Source organism: Homalodisca vitripennis, chromosome 6, assembly GCF_021130785.1.
Source record: "Homalodisca vitripennis isolate AUS2020 chromosome 6, UT_GWSS_2.1, whole genome shotgun sequence".
In the NCBI taxonomy this organism is placed as follows: domain Eukaryota; kingdom Metazoa; phylum Arthropoda; class Insecta; order Hemiptera; family Cicadellidae; genus Homalodisca; species Homalodisca vitripennis.
In genome coordinates this window covers 62,032,220-62,059,204 of record NC_060212.1, presented here as the reverse complement: position 1 = coordinate 62,059,204, position 26,985 = coordinate 62,032,220, and the positions used below count along the sequence as shown (strand labels likewise).

Below are 26,985 nucleotides of genomic sequence, written 5' to 3'. Positions count from 1 at the left end.
ATTTAATCACTAAGAATTATAATATTTATAAATAGTAAAATCAGCAATCTAAAGGTGTTGCACTTTTATTTTATTTTTGTTACTACTACCACTAACAGTATATTAGTGACCATGATAGCAGCTATAACACAAATATTTAACTTCTAAATTAGCTCAGGCTATATATACTGAAATGTACCAACAGAATATAGAATAGTATTTAAACAAAATCCTGATATTTTACTATATTTTTGAAAAAGTAAAACAGAGCCTCTAAGGCAGCCTTTGTTGTAACAGGGTTAAAAATAAAAAGATATGAAAACAACTTTTAATTGATTCAAAAAATAACAATTTATAAAATTCAACGATTTGAACAATAACCTATAATCTAAAGCTTCAATCTTCTGATATCTTCACTCCGGAAATCAGTCCTGAAAAAATAACAACAATTTAGAGACCATTTTACTGTCTTAAAGTATTCTGCTTGGTGAAAATATAGAAAAACTACTTGTTTATAAATCATAGCAGATAGTAGTGTTGTTTGTTAACCTATCTTGTAAATGAGCTGGAATGTTGAGAAATGTATTTGAAGTTGGTGTAATGGCCAAATTTTAGGACAACTAAATACTTTGGTACATCTGGTTACTATATTAAAAGTACTTTGGTTTGATAAAATTAGCGAACACAGAATAAAATAATAACATAATTGATAACAAGATTCGTTTAACCCTCTGAGTGCTATAAAGTGCCTCACGCTGATAGGTCCAATCCAACATAATATACAGTTTCACAATAATGAAGTTTGTTAAGACATCAAAGTTTTTTGTTCTCTTAGGACAAGAAGCTTAGACAATTGCATCAAGTCCTATAAGGGCCTTTGCGCTGCTTCCGAAGTGACAGGATATTCTGGATGGGTAAGGTTGGGAGTAGGGGTCGCCTTCTGTCGAGATTCATGAGGAAAGGTTTAGGACACCAATCTCATCATGTCCTCTAGGAAGGAGAAGCCAGCTTTGAACCAGCCTCTCAAGTCAAAGCAAGCAGAGTTTTTTGTAAGTTTATTGTTGTTTTCATCGTAATACATGTTTGTTTTAGTTTTTAATCTATTGTAAATATGAGGGTAAAGTACAATTAAATAATGTAATCAGTTTTAGACCTCATTTTCACGTGAAAATACGTAACTTTTATCACCTTGGATTGAGTTGCTAGGTTATAGTGTTAAAACAATTTTGAATTATTCATTTAGTACTATTTATTATTCTGATGGGTGCAAGTACAAGTGGATTACAAATTAATGACATTAGTGATACACTTGATGACGATTTAACATCCTGTGATGAAATGACCAATTTACCTCCTCCACCTGATCTAGGGCTAGATATCCCTAACAATAGCGATTTGTATAAATTTTATATTTTACAGTTTACTGAAGTAGAAATAATATTAAAAAACAAAAGAAATAAGTTAAGATACACATATGATTTGATGCACCAACAGCTTAAGCAGCCAAATATACATTGAACTTGGGATATTGTTTTAAAAGCAACAACAAAATATTTATAAAGTAAAAATATAATGGTGTAACAAAAAATCATTGTTTTACATTTTATACCTTGTTTTACTCTACATTTAAAGCCTAATCATAAAAAACTCAAGCATTACCCTATTTTGTCAAAATAAAAAATATAGTTTAAAAAATACAAGACTTTTTAATGAGTCCCGAAAGGGTTAAGGCATTGAGTTAGCTGCTTTAATCCTAACAGTTCCTTAAATGGTTAAAATATGAAACAATACAACTTCTCAGATCATATTTTCCCTAACTTGATAACTGTTACATTTTTATCATTTTAAGAGTCAAATTAAAAAACAATCCAGAACAAAATTTTAAACTGTGATAGAATTTTGTTAGTACAAGAAACCTGGATGAGGCATACAAATATTTGTGGTAATTTAGTATTATCCGGAGACCACTTGGTCCCTATCTACTGTTTGTTATTAGACTCTATAAGTAGGTAAATACATACGCATGTATTATAAATAGAAAAGGTTTATGAGGGCTTACATGATCTGTTTTTGAATTTAGGTACTACGTCATAGGGACCTAAGACATTAAAAAATATGAAACAAAATGACGAGACCAAAATGACGAGACATAAATGAAGAGACATTTCTGATTGGTACCTTCCCGACCTCAGATCACATCCCAGATCGTCCAGCTTTTCTGGTCACCCCGCACTTCTCGTGAAAAAAAGAAAAACATCCCTTGAGATCATACCCAAATTCAAGCTCAGACACATGAGTGCTCGTGAAGGTTAACTTTAACTTTGGTACTACTAGTGTCATATCTATGATAACCATATCGAAAACTACTTATATTGCGTAATAACAAATAGTAGGTTATGCAGAATTTGCGTTTATTTGAAATAACATACTGTAGCGAGGTTTACAATACTCTGCTCTAGCACCACGAATACGTTTCAATTATATGCGGAAGTTCGTACGTAAAGAATTTATTTCATTTACCACTTGTTTGTCAGTGTCTGGATATTTTGCCAAAAGCACTTCATACTGCTCCTCCCTTTTTCGCTCGGTTACTATAATGCCTACTCTTCACATCCCAAAGAGACGGAAGACTACGCTACACTTCGATAAAATCTAAAATAAATTTTTTCCAGACTCTGTCACCCATGACGGCACGAAGTGTTGACGAGAGGACTGTGTAAAGTGACCTAAACTGACTGACTGAACATCACCTGAACTGTGAAACCCATAAACTGACTGATATTGCGGAATACGGGCAACATACAGCTTAATATTTTCCCGGTTGTATAATAAATATATTTTAAACTTTCCGTCAATCACACAAACTTTCACAACCTTTAAATATTGTTTAGACACCATCAATATTATTTCTCAACCCGAAATATTTCGAAATATTGCGCAATAATGTTGACCGTCTATAGGCCACTTAAACGACAGTGATTGTAATTTACTGAGATTGCTATAACTAATTGAAACCTTCAATGTTTTAAAAATATTTTCCTACAGAACTTTTATTTTATATTAAAAGACTTTATTTCCTATTAAGAATCTCTGTCACAAACCTAAAAAATGCTTGTAGTCCATGCATGCATTTTTTGTTTTCAATACCATTAGCAAGCTACTCTTGTTTCAACAGGTTTAAGCAGATTGGAAAGGAAGTGTTAACCTATTTTTACATATACAGTATACTGCACTTATAAATTTAAAATGTAGTGCAACATAATATCTGGTTAATGAGTACTGACCTAAGAGCCATGAACTGTTTGACCTCATTAGCCGTTAGCCTCCAAGGCATGGCTCCGGCCTCGACCCCCCAGTAGTCAGAGATCTCAGCCACTCGCTCCAGATTGAGTACGGTGGTGATCTGTGTTAGTCGAGCGCACTTGTCTCTCACTGACCATGAAGTTGCACTGTTCAGGTAGCTTACCAGTGAGCGCACCTCCTTGTCAAGTGCAAGGCCTCCCAGCTGAAATCAAGTAACATTTACAACAAAAACACAAAAATGCTTACAGATCACCATAAAGAACAACAAGTGGGAGCAGCTTTGACATTTTTGGAGGCTTACCACAGTCATGGTCATGCACTACTGGATTGAATCGTAACAGGAGTTGAAACCTGGGTAAAGCATGTCAATGTGTTGTCACAAAGAAGCATTTGTTCATTGTCTGGGATGCGTTCGACCCCAAATGTGCGATTACGTCCAGCAGACACATTTTGTATGAATATTTCCCTCTTTTACTTTATGCTTTTTGTTGCTTCTGTTTATTTTCCATTTAAAGCCGTGAAGTTTTAATGTTTTATAATAAATAAAGTATTTGATTTGGTGCAATGTGGATAATTATAAAAAGAGAGACTACGGAAACAGTTTGATAGTTGCTGCTATCAATGCACTGATAATCTATAGGGAAAACATGTCACATGAAACTCCTATAATCAGAAGAGTATTTCTAAAGCAGCAAGCATTAGATTGAACAAAACCACACTTTCTATTAAGATGTTGTCTTTGAGGAACACCTCACCACGTAAAACAAAAAGGTTAGGAGGCTTAGTGGCGTTCAAAAAGAACCCCAGAGATAAAAGAAGATGTAAAGATTGTTTCCATGGAAAGGGCAGAAAGACCAATACATCATGCTGCAACTGCAAAAAACTAATGTGTGAGGTGCACAGCAATGTGTACTGTAGCGAGTGTGTGGCTCAGTAACGGACATCAAGTTCTCAATCTATACTGCCCCGTCTACTGCAGTTCTGATAAACAATGTACAACATTTTTAAAACAGTTAATAATTATATTCATAGAATTATTTGGCATTAGGCTTGTTAAATAAAAAGCAATTTTTTTTGTAACAATAGTTTATATTATTTTGCTTACAAAATCTTGCATTTTTTGAACAGCTAAATTAAAAAAAATTTATACAGTAATTTTGTTAAGCTTATATATTAAACATAAGGTATTCTAATATAAAATAATCATCAACATTAAATAATTATGTGTTGTGTTCTATTAGAAAAAATAAATTGGATTAATTTATTTATATACATGGCTCTTATAAAATAATTAAAGTATATTTAACAAATTAGTGACTCGTTTTCAAAAATTCTGTACTTAATGAGCAAAATAAAATGGGGCTTAGTCCACCCTGTGTGTGTGGTGTTGTGCCGAAAATTGTTGCGTGTGCCTGAGGTTTAATAAACATCAATGTTCAAAGACACATAGACAATTATTAAAGAATTAATCATGACTGCAGGTGTTCCTATTTAAATAAATACTATGTTTTCGGTCTATAAATAAGTATTTGTAATTTCATTATCAACAGGGGCGGTACTAGGTGGAATCATCGAGGGGAGAGGCAAAAACCAAAAAATTGTGGAAAGTATGTGTAAAAGGTTAGTAGTTTGAAACTAAACACCTATCGACATACAATAGGTAAGATTTAAGCAATATATTACGCAAGAAGCAATTCTATGACATTTGCATGCCGTGCAAGTAATTCTGGTGTTTTCTACTAGATGTCAGCACCTCCTTAGTCCTCTTGTCATGAGTGTTTGCACCATAGTAGTGTTGTTATATGTCACCAGTCCTGGAGTATTTTATGGTTTTATTTCTAGTGTTTGTTGCACCATGGAAACATCCAACATACCAATAGACGATTGGCTTTGTTTGCATGATAAAGACACGGATAGTAAATATGACTTAGTGACAATATATAAAAATACAAAAAAATTGAATAAGGCACTAAAATATCTTTTTTGCATTAAAAAGTATATAGCTAAACTTTACAAACCTGTCTCTGTAAAAAAAACAAAAAACTCACTAAACAAAACAGTTAAAGGTACAAAAAGAAAACCACAAAGTGAACTTGTCATCTTTCACAAAAATTACACAGCAAAAATTTAATTAAAATTCATAGATAAATTGAATATAAACTTTTGGAAATAAGTACTTTCTACTGAACTACAAAAGAGAAGTTTTTGTTTGATTTATTACATTTATATTTGGAATAAAACACACTAACATAAAATATACTGTTACAACAGTAATTAATGGCTCATTACGTAAATATACCATGGAAGAAGTTCTGAGTTTGTTGTAGTGTTTTTGTGTGGTGGAGGAGGGGTCGTGGAGGGGGAATCGTGGAGGAGGAGTGATCAAGATGGTGGATGGCAGCAAAAGGGAATTTTGGGTAGGGCACCACAATAGCTTGTGCTGGTCTTGATTGTCAATGTTATTTCCCAACTAAGGCCTTTTTATATACAAAGTTTCTAACAATCCGTTTGCATCCTTGGCCAAACATGAATGTATATATGACTGTCATTTCAGTGTTTCATTCTACACATGTAACATACTTGTACAGTATTACCAACTAAATTATAAAATATCAAAATTGATAGTGAGAAAAAATTCAAATTACTTTATAAAAACAATAAGAACTAACCAGTTTACCATCAGCTAGATTTTCTTTATTATTTGAATGAATGCGGTTTTTACAAGATGAGAACAACTAGAGCAGTAAGCACCGAAATTTACCAATGACCTTTGAGGCCGTGTTGTTATATCGCAGCTGACTACCAGCTGTTACCGCTACGATGTGGCTATGATCACTACTGTCCGTTTGATATGTAAAGGTTGTTAGAAAAACATATGAATGTAATCAAACGTACATATATTTGTTTATTGCAACAAGTTTTGAGAATGATCATTAATTTTTAGTACATGTAAAAAGCAAGAGTGTTCGATGTGGATGTCGAGGGGGGATTGAATCGCCACAGCCACCGTTGGACTATTTTAGTGTGGTCTACTGTAGTGATATTACTAAAATCTTTTTGCTAAGAGATGCTAATTTGATGTAGGTACGTTGTTATTAAGATAACATCTCAAACTTAGTGTTTTAAAGTGTAATCAGTAACCCCTGTTCTTGAATGAATCGAGATAGATGCATAAACAGCTGAACATTGTTGCTGAGCGAATGTTGGTAGAATCGAGATAGATATTTGTATTAAAGGAAATATTAGATGCTATAATCTATCCTTTAACACAGCTCATAAACTGGGTGCTTACTGATGGAATATATCCACAGTGCCTTAAAATAACAATAACAGTACCTATACGTAAGAAGGGTGACAAAATGAATTTAAACAATTACCGGCCTATTGCCCTAGTACCCGTCATATCAAAGTTAATAGAGACTATTGTGAAAAACCAATTGGAATATTACTTTGAGTACAATAATTTGATTTCTTCATCTCAGTATGGGTTTAGGAAAAATCTGTCAACTGTTAAAGCTGTAGAAATATTGTCTCTTATGTATTGAATAGCTTTGAAAATAAGGAAGAAACAGCCGCTGTTATTGGATTTAAGTAAGGCATTTGACGTTGTACCTCATGATGAACTCATTCAAAAATTGAAATATTATGGTCTGGAGAACAATGCTTTGTCTTTGATTATGTCTTATTTGAGCAATAGACTTCAGCTTGTCAAAGTAGGTGACCAGAGATCAGGACTTAAGAGGGTGGCAAGCGGGGTTCCCCAGGGCTCAGTCTTGGGCCCCTTCTTGTTTACTGTCTTCATTAATGATCTCCCTAAATTTGTCCCTGGTAAGGTTGTCTTGTATGCTGATGATACTACTCTGTTATCATCAAACAGAGACTCAAAATTAAATGATGTCGTTATGGGCTATATGAGGGAAAGGTCCTATCTCTGATTCTCTGCTAATAAATTAACTGTGAATAATAACAAGACCGAGGAAATTGTCTTTAGTTTACGTAACTCTGAAAATAAGTCTGTAAAACTACTTGGTATGAATTTAGACTCAAAGCTTAGCTGGGGAATCCATACAAACCATTTATGTATTAGATTAGCAAGAGTAATATTTCTACTAAAAAAACTAAAATTGTATACAAGTCTTAATCTTGTCATTAGTTCATATTACGCTTTCTTTAATGTACACCTTCTGTATGGGGTTTTACTGTGGGGCAACTCTAGTGGAGTCAAGACTGTGTTTAAGTGGCAAAAGAAAGCCATACACTGCACAGTAGGAATTAGCGACAATGAGTCCTGTAGGCCATTTTTTGAAGAACTGGGTATACTTACGCTTCCATGTATATATATATATATATATATATATATATATATATATTACACAGTTTAGTTTTTGTTAAGGAAAATCTCGACTCTTTCAATCTTAGAAGCTTTAACCATGAACACAACACTAGAATTAAAAATACAATTGATGTGCAATATGCTAGGTTAAGTAAAACTCAACAGAACTATGCAATAACCGGAGCTAGGCTATTCAGTAAGTTACCATTAAGTGCTAGATCAATTTCTGTTGGTAGGTTTAAGAATGTTGTTGCAGAGTGGCTCAAGAGAAAAACATTTTATTCTGTAGATGAGATTTTTAATGTTAATTTTAGTGACTTACGATTTTAAACTTTTAACATAGATATAGATTGTATTTATTTTAGGCTCTGTATGCCTACTTAGTGATATTTTTAATATCATTTTTGACTTTGTCAATACAATTTTGTAATTGTTGGACCACAATAAAATGATTCTGATATATAAGCAGCTGATAATTGTTGGACAGCTGAGCATATGTTGGCAGTGCTTGTGATTGCAATCTTTTGTAACGTTGTGCTGTGTATTGAAGTTGTATTGAATAAATGTTGTTACTTGTTGAATATTCTGGTTTACTGAAAGTCTTTGGTTTAGGAGCAACGATGAAGTTTTGGTTTAAAAACTTACCCTGTTAAATTCTGATTTGGAAATTACTTTCTCCATTTGGCTGGTGACCTCCGAGACCAGAATGCCTACTAGAGCGTCACAGTTTGCCGGCGTCAGCGTTTTCTTGAACTCCGACAACAGACTGTCCAGGTTGGCGATAAGGTTACGGATAAATGGTTCGTTGGCTTCGTAGCTCGAAAACTCTTCCTAATGTCAAAATGCACATTTAGTAAACCTTGACTTTTTGTGACAAAAATACAACAAATATCCTTAAAAGAGGTCAAATAAAAATCCTCCACATAAAATGTCAGATGCAAACCAGCTTTGGTTATTTATATAAAACTAATAAACAAGTATGGACTGTTTAAGTCATCTGTTCTCAGTTACTCTTAGATTACTTAGACGTGAAAAGGTCCTTGGTTGCGCTGTCAGTTCTATCTGCTCCACGAGTGAAGTGTCTATTAGCGTGACTAAAAACATACATATCAGTTGTTACAATGGACAACGCAGGTGCTTCGGTTTCTAAAACTATAAAAAAAACCTGTTATTCACAGTCAAGCACACGAAATAATATACAATGTTTACAATTATATGCAGAAACAGTACCCCGGAATATCAGGAAAACAGCTCAGACTAAAAGTGGCAGATGCTTGTGGGGAATCATCAAGTACTGTGTATAGAGTTTTAAAAGAAAGTGAACATTTCCCAGGAGAAACAAAGAATTTCACCACTCCCCATAAAAAAGACCAAGGAAAAAGGAAAAGTGTGATTTCAATGATTTTAATAAATGCTTACTAAGAAGAGTGATAAACAAGTTTCACGTAACAGAAGAGGAAAGGCCAACATTAAAGGGTATTTTAAGGGCAATGAAAGAAAGAATACAATATCAAGGGAGCGTATCTAGTTTAAGAAAAATTATTTTGGACCTGGGTTTCAAGTGGAAGAGGGCAGAAAATAATCGGAAACTCCTCATAGAAAAGTCAGATATTCGGAATATGAGATTAAATTATTTGAGGAAAATTCAAGAGTTTCGTGAGGCAGGGCATAAAATTGTATATATGTATGAAACTTATTTTCACAGCTCTTCTGCGGTCTCCAAGACTTGGACAAAAAGTGAAACCAAAGGTTTAAAGAACCCAATAAGTAAAGGGAAACAGGTAATTGTTCTCCATGCTGGTAGTGAAGATGGGTTCGTCCCTAATGCCTTGGTAATGTTTGAATCTGGAAAGAAGACAGGTGATTATCACCAAGATATGAATTTTAAAAATTATAAGAAATGGGTAGAAGACAAACTTGTTCCAAACCTAAAGAAGAACAGTGTTTTAGTTATTGATAACGTGCCCTACCAGCATTAACATCGTCAAGTTTAAAAAGGATATGATCAAATGGTTAACTGAGAAAAATATTACTCACAATTCAGCTATGTTAAAACCTGAACTGTACAACTTAATAAAAATTAACAAGCTATCATTTAAAAGTTTTAAAATAGATCATATATTAAAAGAAGCAGGCAATCATGTTGTAAGGTTACCCCCATACCATCCCGACCTCAACCCAATAGAATTGATATGGGCCACGGTAAAAGAGTATATAAAAAAGAAAAATATTAAATTTTCTACAAAAAGTGTTGTGGAAATAGCTAAAGAAAAGTTTGATTCCAGTACTGAAGATGAATGGAAAACCCACTGCAAACACGTGAAAAAAGTGGAAGAAGAATATTTACGTCATGAAAGCATCGGAGAGATTTATTATTAGCTTGGGGAAAGGCAATGAAAGTGAGGGCAGTGTCAGTGATAGCGAAGGAAGCGATGCCGATTGCTCCGGCAGTTTCGAAGAACAAATCACCGTTGACAATGACTGCGTGGCTGGGATTACTGCTTTAGTAGAAAGTCTAGTGTATACAACACAGAAATAATTTATTCATAAGTTTTTATTATTCATTAAATATTTATTCATAGTAATATTTTATTTTGTTAACCAGCAATATCTTGCAGACGTGTAATTTTAAGGGAGTACAATGCCTAGACATGCGCATCAGCCCAATGTCTGCAGTAGTGCTAGTAGCTGCCTGCTGCACCTGCCGTCCCGCTCCTCTTACCCACCCCGGCCCACACTTCTCCTCAAACTCCTCACCCCTCCATGCGTGAACCGTTTCATGTCTGAGTAATCTATCTGTAAGTGTTACATAAAAGGTATAGCTAGACAATAACTAGACTAGTATTGGCGCAGCCACAGAACGTTGCTCACAAAATTTTATCAGTTATAAAATTTTGTCTTTTTGGCAAAACAACAACCCCGTCTTAGATCATTCATCCTACTCACCCGACTTGGCCCCCTGTGACTTTTTTGTTCCCTAAAGTCAGCTTTGATAGGAATGAGATTTGAGACTGTTGAAGCAGTAAAAGAAATAGCGACAGAAGTCATGAACAGCATTACAGAATATTATCTGCAGCACAGTGGAAAATTTGCATGAAGCGGTTTAGACCTCGGGGAGGGAATACATTGAAGAGGATAACGTCAAATTGTAAATATTTGTAAGTAAAATTTGTTTTCAGCCTCAGTTCGGTTATTTTATAGACGTACCTTGTATTTATTTTGTTTGCAGGATATTAAAGGGTTGATGTGATATGACCTTTCACTGACCTCTGTGAGATGGTGGCTGAGTGAGAGGAAGGTGTCGACCCATGGGGCCACCCTCGGTTTGATGGCAGACACACGCAACTGCTGCAGTCCGTAGTCCACGATGGCACCCATAGATGCCGTCACTGTGCCCAGACCTGCCAGACAACTGTCCAGCTTGGCTCGTTCCTGCTGCGAGTTGACTGGGATCTCCTGGCACAATCCTCGACATAACGTTGTCACGTACTCGCAGCTAACGTCCGCATTATTCAGATAAACCTGTGGAAGTTCTTGAGTGAAAAATAAGGATAGAGACAAGAGTAGTAAAAATAGAGGTACAGTAGTGTGTATTTTAAACATTGCCCTCAACATACAACAATAGTGATAATGGGGAAATACAAAATGAAAGAAAATATAAAAAGTTAGCCAATGTACTGGCACCTTTTAATCCACACGACTATTAAATGTAGGAGTGTGGTGGACAAACTACTTAGGCCTTACAACTGTAGTTCTACCTACCGATTTAAGTTTACATGACTGTCTTGGAGAATTCTTATTGTAATTATCCTAAACAGATAAGATGTATGCAAAATCTAAATTTGCTGAGTTTTTTGTATGCATATCCAAGCTCAAGTGCTCAAGATGCGAGGTAGTTATGCAGTCTTAACTGTAACTGTCATCTTGCTCGTTATATATTCTTCTACAGGTACTCTATTCCACCATTCATTTAGGGAAAACAATTTTATTTTATTTAATAAGACTAGTACAATTTATTTCAATGAAGGATGAAAAATCAAATTAACCCTATTTGAAAATTCCATGGGTTCCTTTAAGTAATCTCTTGTTCAATGTAGTCTTATCAGTTTAAGTAACGTGGTTCTTAAAATTGTAATTTAAAAATGACACAGTACTTTTTTTAGAATCCTTTTAAAATTTTAAATATTGACGATATTCTACATGCAAATTTCAAGGTTGGATTAAATCCTTGCTTGTAACTACTCTCAGAATAACTTACTAATGCTAGAAATTGATAAAAGAACAATTTACGATGGAGGGCACTCACGAGGAAAGTGTTACGAGCCTGCTCCGAGTCCGAGGGCTGTAGTCGGCCCTGTATCATCACATTGTAAGCCTGTGTCAGATCCAGGTAACCACTGGGGTAACCAAGTCGCAGCTGCTGCTTGAGTGCGGGACACACCTCTGTCTCGAGCGCGGCACAGGCATTGTTGATCACTGCGCAAACCCCATCCAGGTTACCAGTAGATGCTGCCCGCCTGGTGGAAAAGTCATGATTGGTTTAAAAATGGTTGCCAGAAGTAGAGCGTGAATAATGCTGGATAAAATACATTGTATTAAAGATATCATATGAGGTACAAGACGGTCACACTATATAATAAAAAAAAAATACATTCCCACAAACAGGCCCTTCCTCCTGCAATCTGTTCTCACCATTGTGACTTTAGTGCGGTAATAAAAATGTATTTTCAAGTGTATCTAGCCAGTACCAAAAAATTTCTGAAACATTAAAAATTCATAGTTTGTTTAGTCATTGTTAAGTAAAAGGAGATTTACAAAAATAAGATATCTTGAATAAAAAATGCATAAAGCCAAATCACAATAGAGAGACTGGACAAGAAGAGTACGTTCACTCTTTCTAAATGGCAGAACGCTAGCGATACCTAACACTTGGAGGGCTGGCAGAATTTTTCTTCTTTATGTCTCTGTCTGTCCACAGGATATCTTCTTCTTGAAATTTTGCAATAAGCTTTATATCTATCTAGGTAAAATCGAGATCAATGATGGTACTCAAGTTCTATCCATAGGATTTGGTTGTGTGTTAGCCTAACTGTCCTTAGGGTATTTCGAGAATGATTTGAGTTATGGACTGAAAATTTAACATGGAATATCACTTCTACATAGGATGCACTGAATTCAATGAGGGGTGCCTCCTTCATAGCATTTGGCTGAGCGTTATCTAAGTCTATCACTGACAACGATATCTTGAGAATAAATAGAGCTATGGGATTGAAATTTGAAGTAAATTTTATTTGTATATAGCCAAGAAGGAATTTAATTATAATAAATATGTCTCTTCCATGGATGTTCCTCATCTGGCCAAGAACACAGTAAGGATACACCCATTGCCTTCAATAGTAGGGATTCAGAGGAACAGCAATCCTCCTGGCATTTAATATAACTTTTAGTACTTTTTGGAGGTAGGTAGGTCAAAGCAGTTTTTCGGACAAGAAGCTTATGGATGGGATGTTCCGTCAGATGTCGTTGACTTGGCCCCCATGTCTTTGAAACTTAAGTGAAGCCTGTAGTGCAATACATAGTCTGGTGTACTCCTACCTTGTTTTTAGATACACATATTCACTTTTTTTAATTGCTAACAAAGTAAATGGAAATAAAGGAGAGTAAAGGTACAGGAAAGAAATGATTGAATGACCCTTGTTGATGAGAACATTGATCTTGGTTCAATTTTACAAAATCCCACACAAGCACAAAAGGAGGATGGATTACCTGACCATACATATCCTGCAGGTCTGATGGTTCTTTTATTCCACCTACTGAATGTCACTATGGTACTTTAATCACACACTGCTTGCCTTGGACTACTTTGATCAACTGAGAGTTAGGTCAAAACTCAACGAAAATTCATGCTTTAATGTTTCTTGAATTAATTATTCATGTTTTCCCACGAGGGTTCACTTCTTGCTGGTTTATATCTTCCAGTTGAATCTACACTGGGAACAGCTAAAAGCAATGTGTCACTTAAATCTGGGCAACCTTATGGATGTCCAGCAGTGGCACATCACTAACCGCAAATGGCGAAATTCTGGGGTGCAAAGGTAGATCGATAGGACTAGTCTACTGTGGGAGATAACTGTTAAGTTGGTGGGGCTTCCTAAATGTAAAAGTTTCTTGCTAGCCTAGACATAAGGGTATGCCATCTCTGTCCGTTTTTACTGGAGAGACTGGTTCAGAGCTGGCTTCCCCTACTTCCGAGGAGAAATGACTGAGTTTAATACACTAAATTCTTCCTCATGGATCTTGACAGGAGGCGGGGTCCACCTCTAACCTTACGCATCCAGAATATCCTGTCACTCCGGAAGTAGCGCACTGTCCTTTTAGGATTAGGTGCAATTTCTGAGCTTCTTGTCCTGGGAGAGAGAGAATTATTTATGTTTGATCTTCAGAAGATGATGGACAGATAATAATACAGGATAGGAGTATGTCAGAAAATGTGCGATATAACAAGCTTGGTCAATGGTGAATCTATGCAAAGGGACCAGAGTGGTCTATTGTTGTAAATAGTAAAAACTTACAAAACAACAAAGGAATTAATCACAAAAATAGATAGAAATAGGAGAGTGACCAACACCCGTTCTGTGTTTCTCAATTTGTTGAGGTTCACCCAATATTTTCAGATCTCACGTTTCACATTGGACTTGACAGTTTTAGTGGAACCCAGTTTGAAAAGCGTACAGCGTTTATGTTAAAAATAAAAATAACTCATTTAATATTTTCTAATAGTAAAATTATTTACTCCTTTATGCCGATACTTTCTATAATAGGCTATTCTTTGTCAAGCAAGTATATTAAACAATATTAGGCAATTGTAAACAAAATTTTGGTATATTTTTAATAGATTGTAATCAAAATAAATAAAAACTTATCTTCACACTAATTTAGAAATAAAAAGTAATTTATGACCTATAAGTAGCTGATTTTAATAAGTGAATTTATGGCTTAGCAGCAACTGCAGCTCTTTGATTATCTACTAAAACACATTACTTTATTAAATTTACAAAACCCTATACTGGATGAAAATATGCTCTAAAAATTGATAATTTATGAAAGTTTATTTTAAACAGTTTTGTGTATTTTATAGTAGCATTTTGATGTTGTACTCAGATCTTTTTTTTTAACATCACCATAACAAATATAATTTATTTTATGCTCTTCATAAAATAAGTCAATTACTAAGTGCAATAATGCAGCAAATAATATTAGGTTACCATAATAAAACCTGTTAAAACTAGACAACAGTAATAGTATTTACGTTGAAGACATCTGCCAGCATTTTATGGTAAATTATGAAAATTCAAATACTTCAATAATCCGGAATGAGTTCATCCCAAATTAATCTGGATCATTGACACTAACAAATATGTTAATACTGTATATTACAAAAACTCAAAATGCATTATAGAGATGGTGAGACTACATTTGACCAATAAAATTCAATATACCAATACTTTGTTATTAACGCACTGCATTGCTTCTTATTTTTTACTGATTACATTTAGTAAAAGTGCTCTTGCCTATCCTGTCTTCAGAGTATCTTTCTAAATAACTAACACATAGCATACAAAGAAAGAAGAGGTGACAACATTTACATCATAGTGCTATTAATTATTGGTAAATGACCTAATGCATTTCCTGACGATAAAGAAGATGTCATCAACCATGCTGGATACGTTGGAACCAGCCTCCACAGAGTCCATGGCCACGGCCTTGTTGACACTCTGGAACATGTAGAATCTCTCCAGCTGTAAGTAGATGCTCAGTAGCTCCTGCATCCTCCTGCACAGCTCACTGTCCTGGATCATCTTCTCAAGCTTATCCTGGTGCTCTGTGCGTGCCGCCATATCAGTCACACCTACTTCCAAGTCATTCTGTGCAAAGGATAAATCCTTTATGTAAGCAAAACAACTTGTGGCCATCGCAGTGAGTGTTAACCTAGTGCGGTTCATGTTACCATTAAAAGATGATAGGAATATATGTTTTAAATGTTTTCTGTGTTTATTTCATCTTACTGTTTTGTGGTCAGGTGAGTGACTTTTGACAACATAGCCATCTGGTGAATTGAGCTGCTCTTCGATGAAAGTCTAAAGTTGATGTTCTAACATCGGAACAAGTTTAGCCACACATAGAATTTGGAATGTATAACGGAATGGAATGTATAATGTAAATTACTATTTATATACTAGTGTTGTACTGCAGTCAGTATAAGGATAAGGAAGGTAGCAGATATTTTGCATAATTGTACAGCACAGAAGAGTGATTTTGGTGCTTCCTAATCTGCTCCTTTTTTACAAACTGTTAGTCATAAGCTAAGGTCTCCGATTTCCTGCTTCCATTCGTATGCTGTTTCAGTATTGTAATATTCAGTGGGTAGAGTAATTTATTCGTGCAGTGGCTTTGAGGGACAGTTCATTTTGTCATTTTTGTGTGTGTTGTATTCACCTTACAATGTAGTAAATTCAATCTTTTTTTAAGTCTCTTGTATATTTCACTGCACTCGGTTTTTTACAAGTGTTTTCACAGAGCTGTAGTTCTAAATAATAATAAAACGTTTAAAAAATATTATGAAATAAAGAGTTTTTAATTTAAAAGTTCATACATAACATTCAGTATTTCCCATCAACTTGTATGTACAAATTAATGGTTATTGGTTATATTATGAATTTATGTTTTTTTAACTACATGTTTAAATAGGTTTTTGTTTATCTGCAGCAACTAGTTGTTTGGAGTAAATTGATTGCACTACTTTGAAATTGTTTAGTACAAAATAATACACAACTTATAACTAACGTTATAACGTAATAACTCTGGCTCCGTCTGACAGTAAAGACTCACAGTGACCCGTCGCCTGATGAACCGCAGGTAGAGATGGTAGCGGGAGTGCATGATAGTGATTTCTCCCAGCAGTTGGTCTACTTCCCGAGGATCCACAATACCGGTAGCAGTGGTAGCAGGCTGGGCTGTGCTGCGCTCCAGCTCGTGTATCAGTGCTACTCGCCGTTCTAGCAGCCTCTGCTTGCCGAACTCCGTCAAGACCAGTCGACTCTGCCTGTCACACTCCTGCTGTAGCAGCGAGACCACCTTGTGTAGTTTCCCAAACCCTACCGACAAAAAATAAATCTTGAATCAATTATGAGGTAGAAGTACGAATGGCAGGTTTCGTTGACGTTCCATACAAAACTTCAAGTTTACAAATTTATTTATTCTGCGATTTTCTCATTGTCACTATGATTACCCATAAGACCAAAATAAAATTGCTGCTAACACTAAGCCAAATCCCATGGAATGACATGCACCATCATCAAAATAGAAATGAAGTTTCATGCAAAATTTCAAGTCCATAGGCCACTTCGTTTTTAAAATATTGTATGGACAGCCCTTCGAGTGATAGGCTCAGCTAACAACAAGAATTTATCCTTCTAGGTTTATGGTGTTTCATGGATTTACACTCTAGTAAGTAGATCAACCAAAATCTCGAAAGGCATTTACTGTAAGGGTGTGGTCGGTATAATATCAAAGAACCCAATTTTTTGTGAGTTCACATTGGCATTGTACACACACGTTATAAATTACAACAACAAAAATCAACTTTTCCACCGTTACATTTTGTCAATTTGACAAGCAAAAGTCATGTTACGCCAATTTCAGAAAGCTGCGTGTAGTTTTAAGTAACATGCTAGAAGTGGTGTTTTGTACTCCAAATTATACCTTTTGGAATTCTTTATAAAAGTCATTAAAACATGTTCGTTTGTTTGGTTTTAACGTAAAAAATGACAGAGTTTGCACTTAATAAGAGCGGGAAGTGATATTACCATAGTAGGTTTCCACAAGTGGTTGATGTATCTCGACCACCCTTGCGATCTCTTCAAACAGCAATGTCAGGGTGTCAGCGTAGATAACGTTGGCTCTCTTGTCTGAGGTGGTAGTCTTCTGGGCGTTCTGCAAGTTCTTGAGAGCCGTCACTTTCAGCTATAAACCATCCAAGATTAAACAAATTGATGCTGGATGGATCATGCACTAATCATAAATCTAATCTTCTAAGCTATCGGGAACACTAAGAAGCTACATTCTACGATCTGCAATCTTACTATTTCTTGAGTTGTTTGGCAAAGTTTCAACATAAAATAGTGAATAATAATTATTTAACAAAGTTACTTACAACTAATTCAATGACAATTTAGCTTTAGATCTGATGCCACAGTGAAAAATCAAATTGGTTATCCTGTTTTCAGCACTTAGTAAAGCATCCCAAACAATTACATATTATATGCCTTGCTCAAATAATGTATTATTGTAAATACAATTAGTAAATAATGCACATTGCAGTAATAAAGCGGGAAACAGTAAAACTTTATTGGAATTGTTTTGTAAAATAAATACATTTTTTTAAGAAGCTTGCTATATTTTTAACTTCAACCCACTTCTAAAAATAATTAGTTGTATTAATAATGAGTATTTTTGTCATAGTAAATTGAATCCTATTAGTACTATCTTTTAACACTCGAGTGAGTATTGCCAATCTGGAACATCATTACTTTGTGTTCAGAGGAGGAAGGTTATAGGAGCAAAACATTATCCATAATAATATTGTACGTAGATTAATACATGTTTGATTTATAAATGAACATTATATAAAAAAACTATTTTTGATATAATCATTTATAATCATAAATTAATTAAAATTTTCAACGCAGATACCATACGAATTATTAGCACCAACAGCAACATTAGCTAATTGCGACTTCTTCTGAATACAAAGGTTATTTTACATTGAAAGGATAACAGGATTTCGGACATTTGCCATCGTTACAGGTTATAAAAGGTTGACATACAACGACCTATAATAATGGAAAATGTCAGAAATCCTGTTATTCTTTCAAACCTTTCATCGTCAATAACAAACTTTAAATACAAATCTTGCATTGGTTTCTACAGACAGTTAATTGCTTACATAGCTTTTATTTTTTTACCTGTTCCCCAATCTGTATATTATTTATACAGTTCGTAAGGGAATCATATTGTGTAAGGAATGTTAAAAATGCACAAAAAAATAATAAAGCGATACAAATAACATGTCTTATAATGCACTACTTTTGACATAAAACATGGGTATTTTAACAAAATTTCCAAGCCCTTCATTTCATTTATTTGCAGTCCATCAACTATCAAATCATTTAATGATTGAAGCAAAAACATTAACATTAAGATAAGAAACGAGATAGTTTAGAATAATAAACCATAAAGCATAGTCCAGCTGACACTACCATAGCAAAGATTTCTTTTATACAAAATAATAATGACAGACATTGCAACAGGTTTTAGAATTCAAATTATTATGAAATTAAAAAATTTGAGATTATTAAATAGGTCTGGAGTGTTTTTCATTATAATTTTATTCACTTTACTGTTGAACTCAATATATACAAGAGTCCAAAACTGTCTGGTTCTCAGTAAAAAGTCTTTCACTTCTACCACAGAGGGAAATTAACACAACCACAGTCTATAATGACAGTGACTTCTGTTACTCCCCATAGGGTCCATAATTTACAAAGGAAAATGTACAGCCAGTCACATGTCTGCCAACAACATGATTTTTTGTTGCCCTTTCCGACAAGATTTTCTAGATTTAATCCCAAGTTGAGCTGACGTAGAACAGCACCTACATACTTGAGATCTGAATTACAGAGCAAATAGGAACAACGTTTGTCAGCTGTTTCTCATATTGAAGGCAACAATAGTATAAATATTATTGCACTTTAACAATACCTTGGATCATTTTAGTAATTTTAAGAGTAAATTTCTTTTCAAGTTGAGATACCCACTGTGCTTTTACAATCAACAGCCAATGATCAAAGTCCTTTTCAAGACAGCTTCTATTAATTGCCTATTAACCAAGTAAGTCAGGTTTCAATGTCCATAACCAAGTCTATTTTGTCAACTATCTTACTTCATCGGCACAATAAGAACAAAACACATTTTCCATTGTTCTGTTGTACCAATGTCTACAATTATAATGGAGCGAAAGAACACAAACCTTGGAGCACAAGAAGGCTGAGAATTTCTCCAGGCCATAATCGTGCATGTTGAGCAAAGGAAAGAGTTTAAAGAATCGTTCTACGGAAGCCAGGTCGTCTGCAGTGACGGCTTCGTTGAACCTCAGGGTGATAATGTTCTGGAGCTGACCAGCTGCGGTACGCAGGAGTGACAGAGAATTGCTCACTGTGGCGCAATCTTATAACAACACATAACAGAAATGAATTTATTTTAGAAACTGACGGACATAAGTTTAAATACAATTTAGTTATTTTACACAAATAAAAAAAATCATATTAATTTCTTTTACATATAAAAATATAGCTTTTCTATATTAACACTTTCGAAGTCTCAAACTTAATTCAATTCGACATCATCATTCAAATTTCATTGAAAGTAAAAACGTGTTTGGAAATAAATTGTGGCAAGAACAGTGACGTATGTGTCTTCTTTGTTTCACAAGCAGTCAACTTTATCCTTGAAAATAAATAAGGTAAGTAAATGTGATTATTTTGTTGTAGTTATATTAATTACATATAATAATTTGTAAATGATATTAATATTTATACATTAATTTCTAAGATTGAAGTGGTTTTAGTTGATACAAGTTAGTCATTATGTTATTAACTCCACATTACAGGGTTATCTCAATATTTGTATATTGTTTATTATTTATTTAGAGGTTAATGTTGACATTGATGATGGTTTAACATTATACTTGTACCAACTAAAACCACTTTTTCATATGATAAACGTATTTTCTTTTATAGATAATTAACAGACAGTCTAAAGCTCAAGGAGGACCGTGAAACGAACTTTAAAAAGTGGCATATCAGCCGACTTGTTTGCAGATGATCTCCATGAGTATTTGTGCAGAAGAGAAGTACGGTTTTCTAGAGAAGATGCTTCAACAACTTCTCGAAAACAGTTAATTATTGCTGCACAAAAGAAAACATACAAATAATTATGCATAATTTGTATTCCCTGTTATAAATGTTTTTTATGTTGTTATCATTTCATTATTATTTATAGATTTTCCTATTTCCAGTTATAATAGTTTGTTTGATTGTTAGAGCTCATTTATTATTTTTTTATAAGATTATCACTACAATTATATTATTTATTTTAATTTAAATATGATTGTGATTATGGCTATAAATATGTTGACATGATTTATAAACGTGTATTCAATAAACAAATATTAATAACCGATGATTTTACTAATCAATATAAAAAAACCAGGTCTGCTTATCGTACTCTACCCATCCATAGTCCCAGGCCTGTTGGTAAATCAGGTAGAGTATGATAAGCAATTATTGTACACATCGATCCAATCAACCAATAGTAATTAATATGAACAATAAATAAATCATCTGTACCAACACTGTATACACATTTTCATATTCTAAACACAATTTTTATCTATAAGTAACTTTTTTAAATAAAAAAAGGTAGACTAACTTTAGAAAAACTAAACAAAATAACACTTAAAGGTAATTTCTGATTAAACGGAGGCCACCGATAATAAACATGATTTAGCAACTTCGGGTGGGCAGTTACACAATAAATACTAACGATTACGTTAGGTAAGATTAGGTTAGTAAACATGCTAATGAACATGCTTTGAATAGGTGGCCTCTGTTTAACCACAGATGATTTGCTGAGTCTTTCTAGACTGATGTTTATTTTTTGTTACATTTTCTTAACTATTTAAATGACATTTTTCTTGTCACCTGTCTTAAATTTATCGTTTGATTAATGTTTATGGTATTACATAATTCGGTACTTTGGGATTATACCGACCACACCCAGACATGAATTGTTATTTGACATTTTGCTTTTACTGATTACTAGATTAGCGTAGAACAATATTTCGTCAATATAAAACAGGAATTGTCTTATCGCAAACCCCTCCCCATCCTCAAGACAGAGGTCAAAGTCGAGCGGTCTAGTAACGTGATTGCAGTCTCGCTGCCCATTCAGCTGGTGCGTCGCTTTGTTGTACTTCCGTGTTTTACCTCTACATTTCTCCAAACACAAAAATTCAACAAAAACAAACAGTACCAAACTAAAACTAAACTTTTTATTGAAAAAACACTCAAAACTTGTTTTTATTCTTGATCACATTCCGCCACCCAAAATGCGAGTGCCTTCGGTGCTGCTCCGCGCTGATGTCAACGAAAGAAAAACATCCCTCGAGATAGTACCTATCAGTAAAATATCAAATTCTAGAGGGACTGATCAGAAATATAAATTGAATTGTAATGGAAAGGCAATTATGTACCGTGCAAATCATGTGATGCCGCACGGCCTGCCGTAATCGGGATTCTCGAGAAAGAAAAGATAATAGCGACAACAATACCGATCACAATACCTGGAAATACTTGTAAGTTTGTAATTTTGTAATTAAAGAGTTGTTTTTTCGTTATATCATGTTTGTTTCTATAAATTTATATTTTTGTGTTCTTCATACTGGTGTGGTCGGTATAATCCCAAAGTACCCATAATTCTTTAAATTATTTCTATTAATTTGAAACATGTGACTTTAATTTAGTATTTGAGATACATTGATATCGATCATTGATAGTTCTGTTATTCATTATATAAAGTATCGATGATTGTAATAAGCGAGATAAAAACCGGGTCCATTTATAGTACTCTGCTCGGTAAATCCACTACTAAATGTCACTTAATAAAATAAACATAAAATTAATAAGGAATAATTAACTAGTCCTATCATCTTTATGAGAATAGCATATTTCATTAATCTAACCTTGCTGCATATCATCGGCAGTCTGTTCTAGTTGACTCTGATCCATGGTCAGGAAGCGATGAACATGTGCTGCTGCTTTCTCATAATCGTCACTCGCAAGTGCTGCTGTTACTCCATCTGAACACAACTGTAGGTCGAGCAGATCGTGTACTCTCTGCTGGCATTCAGACACTCGACTCTGCACCGTACAAGAAAATTAAGGCTCAACTTACTTCCTGGTATATTATATCTAATCTAAATTGCAATAGAATAGTAGGTTTATTCACCCTTGCATTGTCCAACTGGCGCACTTTTGCACTGACATTCTCGGCCAGTGTAGATATGAAGGTCAGCATTTCAGCAAGTTGCAACGAGTCGGAATGAACGACCTGTAGATTGGGCAATACTTTGGTGATGCCTCGTACTTTAGCATCCAGCTGACAGTGACGAGAGAGAAGTAAGTCAAGTTCTTTCTTGCAATCCTCCTGCAAACAGAATAAGTTATGTTAGAATAGTTACCACCCAAATAATGGAGTAGGGTGCGATAAGCAGACCCGGTTTTGGGTACGGTCCAATAAGCGGACCCGGTTTTTTATATCGAAGAATATAATCATCGATACCTAATATTCGCATATCGAATCATAGACTATCAATCGATATAAAAGTAATAACAATCATATGTTTAAATTAAAATGTGAATTTAATGATAACAAATAATAAATGAACATAACCAAAATCAGGGAAACTCATAACTTTAACTAAATGAAACAGAACGAAAACGTTTTTACTAAAGTTGTGTCCACCATTACCTTCTTTTTTTGCATCTGAAGACGACCATGTTAGCTCCTCTGACAGTTACATTTGTTACCTTTCCACAAATATCACATAATGGATTCTTAGGTACTAACCCAACATCCTGAAGCCATAAAAAACATATTTTATCGTCTTTTAAAGCAATTTCGTGAAGCTTCCTAAGATTGACGGCCATTTTAATACACAATGTTACGTGAAATTTAAAATATTACCTTAATTGTATTATTTGAAAGTGTTTACAGCTGTTCATATAGATTATTTAAGTTGTTAAAAATAATTCATCAGTATCGATTGATTATATCGATGGTTATGATTAAGTAATATCGTTTGCCAATTTCGATATAAAAAACCGGGTCCGCTTATTGGACCCTACCCCCGGTTTTTTTATATTGAAATTGGCAAACGATATTACTTAATCATAACCATCGATACTGATTAATTATTTTGAATAATTAACTATAATCTATATCAACAGCTGTAAACACTTTCAAATAACACACGTAAGGTAATATTTCAATTTTACATTTAAGTAACATTTGATTATTAAAAATGGCAGTCAATTTTAGAAAACTACACAACATTGTTTTGACAGATGATAAGACATGTTTTTCGTGGCTTCAACCTGTTGAACTCGTACCGAAAAACCCATTGTGTGAAAGAAACAACTGTAACTTTGAGAGGAGCAAATATGGTCGTCTTCAGTTTTCCTAATTTTGGTTATAATAATTCGTTTCATCACTGTAAATATTTAATTCATATTTTAATTTAAAACATGATTGTTGTCGAGGACTATAGATACTTTTATATCGATGGATAATCTAGGATTTGAGGTGCGAATATAGGTATTGATGATTACATTCTTCGATATAAAAAATCGGGTCCGCTTATCTTACCCTACCCCCCAAATGTCATAAATGTTTAAAATGGTTACAGAAAATATTGATACAACCCGTAAAGACATTTTTTTTTTAAAAAAAAAAAAGATAAATCAATTGTTTGTAGTGTTTGGTATAATAAAATGCTTTGGAAAATGATTTTTATTTTAACCCTACCTCTTCTTTCGTCAAATCATCATACGCTTTTTTAATATCTTCAGGCGTAGAGAGATCTTGAGTTTCAGCTGTAGCCATTTTCACTGTCTCCAGTTTTAAATAAATGATTAAATTTAATATATAATAATTTTCAAAATGTATTATTGCATCTCTATAAAGTAATTGACGTTATATTATTATACACAGATTACTGCCATAAATCCACAAATTTAAATATTTATCACTTATCACAGACATAACCTACACCTTGTACAGCCATATCGTGTAATGTTTACGTCGGCGGACTGTCCACAATCCATTGGAACAGCTGGAACCAAACACCAATAAGCAATAAACTTCAACTGTGGCCAATCTTTTTTCTATACTCTTCAGATGCAGGCGTTGGTAATTCCTCATGCTGTATCGTTTTCTCTATTACGAGATTGCTTGGAAATTTCAATTGACCCCTTATTCTTTTGCATTTGCAGCAATTAAATACTAAGTTACGGTAAATGCTTTTAAGTACCACGTCACTTGTTTGATTTATTTTATGAATGGACTGTGTTTAAGAAATGTAATAGCTTGAATATTAATTAAATAAAATAAGGAGTGAGGGTCATTTCACTTCCATTGTATATTTTTATTGTTACGTACACTAGTGCCATCGTAAAGTGTCATAAGGTTAGGAAAAACAATAATACATATAATTAACATCCATAGTGCAATGCTATAAGCACCTTGGGAAACAATAAAATAGATTTATATTTGTTTAATATCAGTTTAAAGTTTCACGAATATAATAAAATAGCAACAATCGTAATTTTGATTTACTATATTGTGTTTGAAAACTGAGTAGAATATTTTTGTCCTGAAGTCAAAAAAACAAATCATATTTTGATTTAAAATAAATAATAAAAAAGTCGAATTATACAATTTTGAACGTTTTTGCATTAATCATGGTTGCATTGTACAATCTTAGCTAAAGTTAATAAAGTTGTCTATACAAATTAGGCCCTAATTACATTGTAATATATTTACAACTTGCTAAGTAAAAATATTAACATCTTGCGTAATGACTTTTCATTATTCGTGAATAATTCGTAAAATATTGCGATAATAATTTTTTCACCAGTCCACGCTTTTTAATGCATACGAGACTAATTTATCGGGAAATATAAACACAGAGCTGATCGGTTTACACACTTCGCCTGATTATACTCATCTAGAATTAGACCCAGTCATAATTGACTGCTGTTAACGTTTTAAGTATTGTTTTGATGCAATTAAAAAGCCTGATTAAGGATGGAAAATGTAATTTCTTTTGTATTGAACCAAAAACAAAGTCATTGATTCATTCAACAACACTTTACTTCTTAATCTTGTTAATAATAATCATAATGTTGTAAATAAAAGAAAATATCCGTATACCGAATTTCATAAACAGTCCTAAATTGTTTGTTTGTATGTTTTATAGCATTTTACTTTATGGTTGTACGTAAATTAGAATACCCACCAATTGTTTAAATGTTAAATTGTTATGTCTTTTAACTTAATGGCAAATTAATAAGCTTTTATTATTCAATCGTATTGGTAAACCTTGAAAATTACTCTTCAGTATTTTACATGTGTCATTTGGAGATTTGTTACTATATCACTCCGAATTACGTCACCTCGTGTCCAACCGTACAATACTGAATGTGCCCTCTATGTTTTCTAATACACATCATAATTAATCAGCATTTATCAATTAAATTTTTTTTTTTTGACAATTTTATTTACAATCTGTTCAGACATTCTTAGAACAATAAGTAAATTAGATAAAATAATAAATTAACACGAGTTAGACTCTATCCAGCGATAGAGCTAACACAAATAAACAAGAAAGTTTGAAATTAGAACCTAAGAGGTAAGTCCAGGATTGAGTGTCTCGTCAGACGTGTAACTGACGCACTATTATCCAACAGGTTCATCGCAAGATAGTTCGGATGAGAATACAGCTTGTCTTGGTACTTCTTGCTGTAGCGAGTTATTTCCTCTTTTACTGTGGGAATTTTGGTGTCTTGATGTATTAATTGATTAGTTATATACCACGGAGCTTCCAGGATGTTCCGAAGGACTTTAGACTGAAAACGTTGGAGAATTTCGATGTTGGAGTTACTGGCTGTACCCCAAAGCTGTATACCATAAGTCCAAACAGGTTTCAAAATCACCTTGTATACTAACAACTTATTTCTTAATGATAATTTCGACCTCTTGTTTAAAAGCCAGGATATTTTTTTGAATTTTGAGTTTAAAAATAATCTTTTGTGCCAGATATGAGAACGCCAAGTTAGTCTTCGGTCTAGATGCATACCCAGATATTTCACTTCTTCAGATTGGGGGAGGAGGACATTATTAAGAGAGACAGGTGGGCAGTTAGCAGGCCTTGTTGTGAAAGTTACATGAGTGGACTTGGTTTCATTAACCTTCACCCTCCATCTCACAAGCCACTCCGACAAGTCATCCAGCTCAGATTGTAGTCGTTGGGATGCAATTCCTGGGACTTTATGAGAGGCTAGTATAGCGGTATCATCAGCAAAGGTGGCCATGGTGACATCGGCTCGTACAGGTATGTCAGATGTGAAGAGGGTGTAGAAGATGGGACCCAATACACTGCCTTGTGGAACGCCCGCCTCAATTTTGTGGAG

At 34.1% G+C, this 26,985-nt stretch overlaps 1 protein-coding gene across 1 annotated transcript; it reads right to left on the bottom strand.

Moving 5' to 3' along the window:
• Positions 1-297: 297 nt before the first annotated feature.
• On the bottom strand, positions 298-24,613 carry LOC124364377 (conserved oligomeric Golgi complex subunit 4). Its single transcript, XM_046819784.1, has 12 exons — positions 24,320-24,613; positions 22,742-22,939; positions 22,476-22,653; positions 19,704-19,900; positions 17,482-17,638; positions 16,505-16,770; positions 15,293-15,540; positions 11,922-12,132; positions 10,883-11,137; positions 8,261-8,446; positions 3,264-3,484; positions 298-410 (listed from the first exon to the last, which is right to left on the bottom strand). Exons 1-12 carry the CDS (start codon positions 24,395-24,397, stop codon positions 368-370), a joined length of 2,238 nt encoding a protein of 745 aa, XP_046675740.1. The 5' UTR covers positions 24,398-24,613; the 3' UTR covers positions 298-367.
• Between the last annotated feature and the right edge of the window lie 2,372 nt (positions 24,614-26,985).